The sequence below is a fragment of the Rutilus rutilus genome (assembly GCF_951802725.1).
Source record: "Rutilus rutilus genome assembly, chromosome: 7".
NCBI lineage: Eukaryota > Metazoa > Chordata > Actinopteri > Cypriniformes > Leuciscidae > Rutilus > Rutilus rutilus.
This window is the reverse complement of record NC_140221.1, coordinates 44,357,130-44,369,268: the sequence shown is the minus strand read 5'-3', so window position 1 is coordinate 44,369,268 and position 12,139 is coordinate 44,357,130. Positions and strand designations below refer to the sequence as shown.

The 12,139-nt window shown below is 37.7% G+C and overlaps 1 protein-coding gene across 1 annotated transcript; it reads right to left on the bottom strand.

Moving 5' to 3' along the window:
• LOC311293592 (BCL2/adenovirus E1B 19 kDa protein-interacting protein 3) lies at positions 1–10,123 on the bottom strand. The gene is made up of 6 exons (XM_084413994.1): positions 9,921–10,123; positions 8,509–8,665; positions 6,426–6,516; positions 5,458–5,534; positions 1,884–2,030; positions 1–915 (listed from the first exon to the last, which is right to left on the bottom strand). Exons 1-6 carry the CDS (start codon positions 9,961–9,963, stop codon positions 867–869), a joined length of 564 nt encoding a protein of 187 aa, XP_084270120.1. The 5' UTR covers positions 9,964–10,123; the 3' UTR covers positions 1–866.
• Positions 10,124–12,139: the final 2,016 nt, after the last annotated feature.

The window sequence follows — 12,139 nt, the reverse complement described above, 5'->3', positions numbered from 1 at the left end:
GAAGGTGGTAAGAGTGACATTTATTGAGGTTGAGTCGTTACAAACGAGATTATTCTGACCACAAAACCGAATGAGCTCCAGTTGCCTTCACTTTTCAACACGAAACGGGTCTATATCGCAAACACAGTAGTGCAACACAAGATTTATCATAATTATTTGGTCTGGAATTCGATGTAAAATAACTGTAGGTTTTCTCTTCATTCACACTGTTTCAGCTAAACGTCTTTATCTGTATTACACCTGACACTTGACACTTGACACCTGACATTTAGAGGAGAGTCATATCATACATCATTTATGATAATATCATATCATACAAATAATTTTTCACTTAGGTCCACAAAAGTACTTTGCTTGAAAATTTTCAACCTGTTCTGAGCAAACAAAAAAATTATCATCTAAATTTGGTCAGTCATGTGATAACGTATTAATCAGTTTGACATCAGAAATATTTAGGCACAAATTTAAGACAGATTTGAATTGCATAATATTTGAATTTCATATAAAATGTTCATCCATTTGGAGTTTTAACAGATTGTTATCTAAATCTCTTTTTTAGCGAGTAGTTCAGAACAAGTTGTTTTTGTAGCTTTGTTTCAATAAATGCTCTTATTGGGAAGAAAACTTTGAGTTGTGAAATGTATATCATTCTGAAACAGTATATTGTCATAATACAACAGGCTCTTTTATCTGAAAATGGATTCCTCACGATATGACCCCTTTGGAGACAGACAGACTCGTTTTGTGGTGGGACAGAGAGACAGAAGAGGCAGTTGCCCATCACAAGAGGAGAAGAGAGGCGTGATTGGGCAACAGTGCTAGCGGCAGCGGTCTAAGCCAATCGGTGAGCTGCCAAATGTCACATGTCACAGCGTGCTGGTGGAGGAGGATGCCAGCCGTTTCCCTATGTATATTCTGAGAAAGATAGAAAACAGAAAGAAAGACAGAAAGAGACAATCTGTCATCGTTTCTCATCTCTCAGATGGTCATCTGAGTTCTTATTTGAGTTCTTTCTTATGCAACATCAATGCCTGTAATGAAAATGGAAGTCAAAAATTCAATTTGTTCAGCTCAATACATTTTAGAGAGTCTGAGCACAATTTTTTTTATTTGTTTCTGATTTATTGCAAACACAGACATATGGGACTCGGGGGCTTATGCAGGGAAACACTCACAGCGTCACGAGCCAAAGATAAAATTTGATCTACAGTCATTTGTACAAAGCCTCATATAAGCACTAATGGTCAAAAGTTTGAGATCAGTATGAGAAAAGTAATTCAGACTGATTAAAATCATCAAAGGTGAAGAGTAAAGAAGAGGAAAAAAGAGGAAAAAAAGTGTCTCCATTAGCAATACTATTTAAGATACGATAATTTTGCGGATTCACTCATGCATTTAAATGCATAAACACTCCTAATCAGAAACAAATAAAAACAGATTGCCAGCACTAATGGATGGCAAAATGCACACTCTGACATTTGAGCACTATGTGTACAAGGTGTATTAAATTCCAAGTGCCGACTCGTGACTTTTAATGCAAATAAGGCTTATGATGGGATCAAAAATGGCATGTTTAAAGGCTCTTTCCCAATCAACATCAATCATCTTTTGCATTAAAATCAGCCACAGACTCGCAAGAAAACAATGAGTTCAATGGGGTTATATGGGGATGGGATGAGCGTCCGCAGAATCCTACACTTTTTTTAATGCGGATAAACAGTGCTTTAATTCTGTAAAATATTCAAATGCACAAAGGGAATTATATACGGACTGTCTGAACATAGATGAATGTCTTAAAGCTATCGCTGATTTGCAATGATATTAAAATGAAAATATTAGAAGTTAGGATATGATATGAAATATGATGTGAGAAACTGCCTCACCCCAGACCCAGCGTCAGAGCGTGTGAGGCGAGCAGAGAGGGCAGGAGGATGAGGAGCACGTCTGAGGAAAACAAACCCCTCTTCATCACCTCAGTCTTCCTCACGCTCAGAGAGCCTGACTGCTTTGGGTGATGAAACACAAACTCCCTAAAGAGAGAGAGAGAGAAAGAGAGAGAGATCAGGGTCATTCAGCAATATCATCTAGATATGTATACATGGATTTAGGACACGAAAGATCTGAGAATATAAATATATTCAATAAGGGGCCCTATTAGCGCATGGTCTAAAGCGCAGGGTGTAAGTGCACTCAGGGTGTGTCCGAATCCACTTTTGCTAGTTTAACAATGGGAAAAATGGTCGGCGCTCCCGGCGCATGGTCTAAAAGGGTTGTCTCTATTCTCTTAATGAGTAATGGGTGTGTTTTGGGCGTAACGTGCAATAAACCAATCAGAATGTAATATCCCATTCCCTTTAAAAGCCAGCTGCGCTCGCGCCATGGCGGATTCGCTATTTACATGACGGAATTTGCAAGCGGAAAGACTGAACGCTTCTCTAGAGAGGAAACGGATGGCACTTATGTTTTATACTCATTATAAATTACAGTTTCATCAGCATAATTTCAGTGAGAAGCTATTTTGAAAAATGCACATGAATCTGCGAATGTCTCAGTATTTGGTGCATCTCTCTTTTGCTTTAATGACAGCAGCACTGGAGCAACATGAACAAAACCTTGATCAAATGGCTGAGGAAAACGTGTCAACTGGAGTGACAAGACTAGATCGTCTCATTCTCACCTTTATATTCCAAAAAGTGCATTCAGGAAAACCTTGGCAGTAAATTTGGCAATATATGAGTAGGCGCAATGCTAGAGCTTTAGTATAAACAGGTCGCGCGCTGCGCTCGTCCAATTAATGACACTGACTGACACCGCAAATATGAATGATAACCCAGGGTTTAGGAATGTACAAAGTGAAACATCAGTTTATTAATACCTAGGATTAAGGTGTGAAAAACCCATAGCCTATATGTATTAGATCAGGGGTGTCCAATCCTGCTCCTGGAGGACACTGTCCTGCAAAGTTTAGCGCCAACCCCAATTAAACACGCCTGAACCAGCTAATCAAAGTCTTACCAGGCCAAAGCTGCTTGAATGTCAATGGAGGAGAAACCGACTGGACCGAAAAAAAGCAGTTTTACAAGAGACAATTTCGCCACAGGTATGATTCAGTTTAAGACACTTTTCATTCATTTCTATGGCATCCGCAAACAGTGATTGACTGTCAAAATTCAATGATGTCAAGGCTGTAATGTGATTGGTTATCAAGGCACACGTGATCAAGTTAGCCGTTACGCTTTCTCCAATGGTAGAGCCACGGACCATCTCTGACTAGGCATACTAGAAACTTGAGGCAAGTTGGAGCTCAACCCTGCAGGACCGAGTCTGGACACCCCTGTATTAGATGCTTTTGACACAAATATCACGTCTGGCTGGAGAATTTAACAAGCGTGCACCATGTGACCCTGAAGGTGTTTTAAGCTTAATTTCGCTGAAACAGATTAAGCCAAATTCAGCATTGTAATCCCAGTTTAAATCTTGTCTATCCTATCATATAAAGCTTGTTGCTATAATGAAGTCAGACTGGACCTCATACACATGCAGATGTTGGGAGAGCAGGAATATGCAAAGAAGTTTCATCTTTTGATGAAAAGACATTTGACATTTAAACATTTAAACATCACAGCTCAATGCAACCAAGATAAAACTCAAAGCCGCATTGGTTGCAGGAAAATGGAGTAGATAGTGTATGTTAACATTTTTTTATGTTTTTTCACAATCAATAAAACGATCAAATTTAATGTGAACGTTTTAACTAAATGACTCTACATCAGCTCTATTTCTAAAGACTGATTTTAAATAACCTTTGAAACATCTGTGCAGCAAGATTTATTTTTGCACAGTGCGTATATGCACCGCCATGAAAATTGACAATGACAAAGTAAAGCTTTTTGTGCTTTCTCAAAGGTTTTTGCTTTTAATAGCATCATGATATCGGAGCAGTCTCTTGCTAAAATCTGCAATCCTAACATCATTAAACGTTGCAATCCAAAAAGTTTTTGTTGCAAAGGTTTTTTTTTTTTATCTGTATAATGATATGTGCATTACAAACTTTCTCCTCTAGAGAGCCAACTCAGATTCGCTGACTCATGGTGTGGCGCACAAGCTATTTTTGTGTGGCGACTAAATGATCCTCTCTGAGATTTAAGCAGAGGTATGCAGGGCTAACGGAGGTCAAACGCTCCACTGCAAGAACTGGCAATCTGTGAAGCGCTCCGTTAATCTGAAAGGACACATCAGCACACAAGAACACCTCATTTATTTTCTTCCAAAATGACGTTTTTATGTCCTTAATAAGCATAATTTTATCTAGGACTGTAAACTGGCATCATGTGCACACAAAAAAAAAGTTTAAACTTTATTATTCTATCTATTCCAGGGCTTTCTGGCTGTTTTTTCAGTCAGCTGAACCTATAGAACTCAAATTAATTACATGAACTATCCTCTGAAATTTTAAGTAGCCTATTGTTCTTATCTTTCTACCATAAAAAAATTTGGGGTCGGTAAGATTTTTTTAAAATGTTTTTGAAAGAAGTCTCTTACAAGGCTGCATTTATTTGATCAAAAATACAGTAAAAACAGTAATATTGTGAAATATTTATTCCTGTGATCAAAGCTGAAATTTCTGCATCATTACTCCAGTCTTCAGTGTCACATGATCCTTCAGAAATCATTCTAATATGATGATTTGATGCACAAGAATAATTTATGATTATCATCAATGTTGAAAACGGTTGTGCTGCTTCATATTTTGGTGGAAACTGTGATATGTTTCTGAGGATTCCTTGACTGATTAATATAGATTTCAAAAGAACAACATAGAAATGTTTTTGTAAGATTATAAATGTCTTTACTGGCACTTTTGATCAATTTAATGCATCCTTAGTGAATAAATTAGTCTTAGTAAAAACATTATTTTTAGATTTTAACAGTTTTTAATGAATGGAAAGTAATGCAAACAACTCAATGAAAAAAAATTAAATAAATTGGGGTAAAGTATGAATTTCAATACATTACATTAATACTCGCTTTTGTATATAAGACATTTACATTTTACATTTACATTTATTCATTTAGCTGACGCTTTTATCCAAAGCGACTTACAATTGCTATATATATGTCAGAGGTCGCACGCCTCTGGAGCAACTAGGGGTTAAGTGTCTTGCTCAGGGACACATTGGTGTCTCACAGTGGATTCGAACCCGGGTCTCTCACACCAAAGGCATGTGTCTTATCCATTGCGCCACCACCACCCATAAGACCAGAGTAAAGGGTTTGGATTAAGGGTTTGGCAGTTCCATCATATACCACAAACTGCTTACAAAACACAGGAATACATTTATTAATTACTAACCATCAACCGCCTATATGACTTCAGAGGGTGAACAGAAGAGACGAACATGATTTAAGAACGTAGGCTACAAATGAATCAAAGTATGAATTAAAGGTAAATCTTACTTGGGCGGGAGGTTTTCTGGCCGACTGGACCAATCCCACACCCATTCAGCACTCACTCGCCTGTCATTCTCATCCGACTGAAAGAGAAAGAGAGCAGACAGAGACAGTGTGAGCGTATCAAATACATGCATTAAATCAGTGCTTCTCAACTGGCTTTGCTTCAGGAACCAGTCCATGGTACAGTGGACATCAAGTGGTGACCTGATACAACCATGTTTGTCCTTATTGCAAGTGAACCTGTATTTAATGTAGTCTGGGTCGTATTTCTTTTTATTAGGAACTCCTTCAAGTTGTTTTTCTGTCCTATCATGCATGATTATACAGTTGCGTCTGCATTCATCAGCATTACCGCAAAAAAACAGAAATGCAACACATTTGTGGGTCACCAGCAGTCTCTGCCTTTGCTATTTTTCACCCGTTTCACTTGAAACGGACATCACAACAGAAGGGGCCTCCGCTTGCACTCGAAAAGAGGCCCGGCCCTGTCATCACGCAGCACACAAACACCAGGGTTGGGAATTAACGAGGGCTCGGGGCAAAAATGCCATCAAAATTAATAAAAATGCTTCCAAAAACCAAGATATGGTGCAAAAAAAAGTCCCCGTATAAGTTCTTGTTTTTAATATTTATAAGCAATTTCACATGAGCAAAAGTGCAGTTTTCCCGAATATCAGCACATTTGTAAAAGTGATATTGATTTTATACAATAATTCTCCGGGGGGATCCGGGGGGAGGGGGGTCTCCGACTACAGCCATATAAATGAGACGCATAAAGGGAGGGTTTTTTCAGCTTGATGATTGAGTGACTAATCAAAAACTTATGAGCATACATAAAAACCATGAAACCAATTACCATTGCAAAGTCTGTCTCAATCAGTCATTATAAAAGTACTGATATGATTGTAACCCTCAATCATTCTGGCGATGTTGTTGGAGCTAACGTACTGTAGACTGAACAGTGCTGTTACCTGTATAGTGACACAGTCTGTGCTGCTGCTGCTGCCCTCACTGGCTGGTTTAGGAGATCCAGATGTTCTCGGGGTCACGACCTGCGGAGGACTGAAATCAGAGACGAAACTTGTGTTATAAAAACAGAACGTTTTGTCCACTTCCAACCACTTCTGTCCTGATTTCTTCGAGGGGAGGTCTATTGGTGGGTAAATGTATGGTGTTTTTTTTCCAGATCTTTCGATCTAATGGAGAAAATAAGCTTGCGCAATTTACATATGAACGCGAAAAAACACACAGAGAACATCAGCTTTCATTTCTGCTCTGACAGACACAAGACCAGCCGAACACTGTGAGTGTGTGTTAGACATCAGGAATGGTGAGAGAACATTGTGCTTGGTATGTTTTTCCTCTTCAAACCAAACTTGGGTCTTCAGCCGACAAAGTTTAAATCTCGTCTGGCTAGAGCTCTTCCTATAATGGTTATGCATTAGGCCAGTAGGTGGTACCTCTGGAAGTGGTCGAAAGTGGACAAGCTCAACACGTTCTAGACCCCGTTTACACCTGTGTTTAACGTCGTCCACTTGTGCTCCGATCGACCAAAACGCGTCTTAAAGGAGAACTCCGGTCAATTTTAACATTGAGCTCATTTTTTTGTACATTTGGAGTGCTGTCAATACAGAGAACAACGACAAAAATCGGTGTTGCCTACACCGAGTTATTCTATTTTTAAAATTTGCACCCTATTGACTTCAATGGGGCAAGTAGTAAGCCTGCTTTTTAGCCTCTTAACATCCTTAAGTGTCATTACAAGTGCACAGAAAATGTGAGTGATTCCTTCCGACTGAACACGGGTGGATCTGACTGCAGTAGATGTTAGAGATATTAATAAAAATGAAGTTTATTCAGCCAGCGCTCATACCTTTGTTTACATCCTGTTTTCAGTGGAAGGCCATAGTAATCGATTGTCGAGTTCACGCGCATAGGTTTAGTACCTATGATCACGCGCGTGAACTCCACAATCGACTACTATGGCCTTCCACCGAAAACAGGATGCAAACAAAGGTATGAACGCTGGCTGAATTAACTTCATTTTTATTAATATCTCTAACATCTACTGCAGTCAGATCCACCCGTGTTCACTCGGAAGGAATCACTCACATTTTCTGTGCACTTGTAATGACACTTAAAGGATGTTAAGAGGCTAAAAAGCAGGCTTACTACTTGCCCCATTGAAGTCAATAGGGTGCAAATTTTAAAAATAGAATAACTCGGTGTAGGCAACACCGATTTTTGTCGTTGTTCTCTGTATTGACAGCACTCCAAATGTACAAAAAAATGAGCTCAATGTTAAAATTGACCGGAGTTCTCCTTTAATACCAGATGTAAACAGGGTCTTGGATCAGGTTTGGAGCTGAACTTTGCAGGAAAGTAGATCTCCAGGAACAGGATTGGGCACTCCTGGTGTAAATAATACTGAAAAAAGTCAACCACTAAAGCCCAATGTTCCATGCATACAACACAAACTGTATAGACTGTTACTTTTTCAGTATGTAATCACTCATCAATCACTAAACATGTTGGAAACTGATTGAAATTAGTGATGAGTCGTTCATTGCGTCTGTCACGTTGCAAATGAACGAAAGACTCGTAAGGTAAAGTAATTATTTATGTTCCCTGTAAATTATTTTTGACTGCATTATAATGATTTCTTAATTCAGAATATGATCAAGATTGCGGAGGTGGATGTGGTCGGGGAATTTGCCTGTTAAAAGTATAACATTTAAAACCCCTTAAATAAACGAAACTGACTCGAAAAAAGATTTGTTCATTTTGATGAACGAGATCGAACAAGAGAATCAGTAAAATGATCCGAACTTCCCATCACTAATTGAAATAAAACACTGCAAGTCCAAACATGTTTGCAATTATGTCTTTAGCAAGCTGTGTACAGCAATACAGGTACAAAACAGGTATGATTTGAGTGCCCTATATGTAAACACATTGCTTGACGTCTTGGAGAAACAAAGAAAATAAAGAGATCTAAAGGCTCAATATTCATAATTCCCAAAGAAAAGCTTAAACAGGCCTTCAGACACACACCTCTCTGTTTGACTGCTCCTCTCACACTCCAGCTGAGCTTCCAGCAGAATCCTCTCCAGCTCCCCCTGCAGGAAGGAGGCTGTGGTGTCCTGTGCTCCTAATTCTCCTCCTGTTTGACCTGCAGATCCCACCAGACCCTCCAGCTCCACCCAAGAACCTGATGGACATATGAACCGCGTGGACTTCTGGTTACTTTTGGATTAATACAATGGATTCAGTTTATTGCTGTGCTGTAAGACAGTGGAATCTGTTTGCATGAACGTCAACATGAATACATCCATTTTGTGACAAAGTAATTAGTTTCATAGTGACATAGTTTCCAAGTAAAACTGGATTTTGTCTATCTATCTATCCATTGTTCTATCGTCCTGTCTGTCTATCATTCTATTGTTGTATCTCTCTGATTGTTGACATGAACACAAAAGCTTGCTTACATAAGCATTTTATTTCTGTCAGAGATTAGCCAGTCACCCTCTCTCTCTCTCTCTCTCTCTCTCCTAATCCTGACCTTCGTCATCTTTCCTCATGTGTCAAGCATCTTCTCTTTCCGCCTTCCTGGTCATTTTGTGGTTATTTTTCAGAGACAGGGGTTTTGCAGTGGAGAGAGGAGGGATTGTGCCATTGCTCCAGATTCTCCAGCATGTGGAATTGTGACATAACCGCAGACGAGGGCCGTGTGTACAACAAGCACAATATCCGGCTGTGAGTGTGTGCATGTCTATTTGTGCATGAATGAGAGAATGCATTTGTGTGTTTTATGAATGATAACGTATTCCCTGAGAGGGATTCGGTTTTATGAAGAACTTGTGTTCTGCAAACACTATTGTTCTCACATTTCCCCCTGCGGACAGTTTAAGCCTCTGATCAAATTATGAGTTGTTAACCCTCTTCACAGTAATTGGCTTAGAACAGGCGAGTCATGGAATCTATTTACATAACAATACAGACAATACAATGGCACTGCAAAATAAAAACACACAGATAGTAGGCTACAAGGTTATATATGTGCACTGTAACACACTTTGAACAAACGTGATTGTGTTATTTTAAAATAGAATTCATAAGAAGTTAAATATATTTTAAATGAATTGTAATTAATTTCATCAAGTTATTTTTTATAGAATTGAGTCTAAAATGTCTTTTAAATCGTATTTATATGCATTCATGTTATTTATTTTTTTCTATCAAAATTATAATAATTGTATAATTTATTTGAAAATAATTTATGTACAATATACTATGGGTATTAAAATGATAACTTTGCAATTTAAATTAATAATAATAATAATATACATAAATATCAATATCACATATTATCACATATGTCACATGTTATAAATAGGCCTTTCTTTATAGGCTGCACATCACAGGTTAGAACAATGAAGCAGTGTTATGTAAACATGCAGTCTTACCGTGCAGAGCATCGTCCGGTGTTTGAGATCCTGACAGAGACATGATGGGACAGAAGAGTTCAGGAGATGATGCACTGACTTCAGCTCCTATCGGCTGTCTTTGCCCGTGTTTAACCGTCCTCTGCGTTTGTTGACAACACTTTTGTGGGTGTGTTTGAGTGGCTAATGCTCGCTGATCACCGTTTCTTAGAGGACGTTAACTCTCTTTCCTCCAGGGGGCGCTCGATGGCTCAGAGAACCGAAGCCTCCATTGAATCACATTCAAAACACACGTTTTTTATTTCTTTATTAATTAATTTCTTTCTTTTTATTTAAAAGTATTAGTTTTACATAAAATTGGGATAATGTTAAATAATGGAGAAAAAAATCAGATAGTAAATTAGATATTGATATCTAGTAACTGTAATGACCAAGCAGAGTGCGGTCTAGTCTAATTGTATAGAGGGCACCTGAGTAGTGACACTGAAAATAATAAATAGACATTGTATTTAAAATAACTGGTCGATATATAAAATAGCATAATAAGTGTTTACGACCCATCGTTTCTGACCAATCAGAGACAACTTGCGGGACTCCACGCCCCGCCCTCCGTTTCAATGTTTTGCCATTCTCTGCACTTGTTATTTTTGTGACGTAAATGCGGTAATCTCTCTTTCTCTCCCCACGTGTTTCAGCAGGAGGTAAACATTGGCATATTTCCCTTCTTTTCCATAAATAGACCTAAACAGGTGCCTATCTTTGGTATAAACTGGAAAACAACAAAAACTCAGCAGATTAAAGATTTGTTTATTTTATATTTCAAATCACCCAAGTCCAGATATGACACGTAGGCTATATGATACAATTATTTTAAAGGGTCAGTATAAGATGGTTTGTCTTTGATAACGACAAGTGAGAGTGTCTCAAAAACTTGCATGACGTAACAAAACATCCAGCAGGTGTTGTTACCATTTAGAGTCACATGACCTCAAATAAACTTTTAATAACATGATAATCTCTTCTGATCACCACACACACACACCATCTAATCCGTCTTTCATCGACAAAAAAGTACCATGGTACTACTGTATTTTCGCAGTTTTAAGTGTTGCATTTCAACTGTGATCATTTAAATGCATTTTATGAACACTGGTAAACATCTTCACACCCGACTGCTACTTTCTGCCCTGACAAGAAGACATATTCCACTTCAAAAATGTTGTAGTGAATAGTGTTCATATTAGTTCCCCTGATTCCTCATTCTTGCTCTAGTTTGTTGTTAATCACGGATAATTAGATTCTGTTCACGTGTTCATCTGGTTCCCTTTGTTTGTTTGTTCCTTGTATTTAAGCCCTGAGTTTCTTTCTGTTCCTTTGTCCGGTAACGTCAATGTTTATCGATCTCCTGAGTTTAGTTTTGTGAGAATAAAGATTATTCTGTATTCGTCGTGCACGTCTCTACAGCACCCACACGTGACAGGAATACAGTAAGGAAATATACTATGTTAGTATAGTAGATGCTACCATAATAATTGGTAATAATATAAGTTTTTATAATCTTTTTAAAACTGAATATTAGCATTTTAGAATACATCTGTACTGAGATCAAACTTAAAAATAATTGACTAATTAATAATTTCCTGCTCATTGTCATTATTAAAGCCAACTGTATCATATTTTGATAACTCTTTACAATAAGGTTTATTAGTTTACAATTAGTTAATTGACATGAACTAACCATGAGCAATACATTTGTTACTTTATTTATTCATCTTTGTTAACAATAGTTAATAAAAATCCAGCTGTTCATTGTTTGTTCATGCGCATCAATTAATGTTAACTAATACAACTTTTGATTTTAATAATGTATTAGTAAATGATGAAATTAATGAGTGTTAAAAAATGTTGTAGAAGTGCAGTTGAACATTATTGTAAAGTGTTAGGCCTATGCAGATTTCTAAGGATTCTAAATAACATGATCAACATGTTGCAGACAATCTACGTCATGCCTTCTGTGGTCTGATTGATAGCTTATACTTTTTTAGCAAGTAAAAGGACTTTTATGTTAATCATGCATAGTTAGTGTTAAAGGGTTAGTTCACCCAAAGATCGTTTTGATGAAATCTGAGAGATTTCTGTCCCTCAGATTCAGATTCAGATTCATTTTATTTAAACAGGGACAATGCACAAAATAACATTAACCTTGTATCAAAACAAGGAGAGATGCATTGTGCCAGGTT

What these genes read in the sequence shown, in the direction of transcription:
- LOC311293592 (XM_084413994.1), bottom strand. Translation starts at nt 9,963, where the DNA reads ATGTCTCTGTCAGGATCTCAAACACCGGACGATGCTCTGCACG. An exon ending in ACCGGACGATGCTCTGCACG is followed by an intron (nt 8,666 to 9,920) that starts GTAAGACTGCAT and finishes TATGTCCATCAG; the next exon opens with GTTCTTGGGTGGAGCTGGAG. An exon ending in AGGAGCAGTCAAACAGAGAG is followed by an intron (nt 6,517 to 8,508) that starts GTGTGTGTCTGA and finishes CTCTGATTTCAG; the next exon opens with TCCTCCGCAGGTCGTGACCC.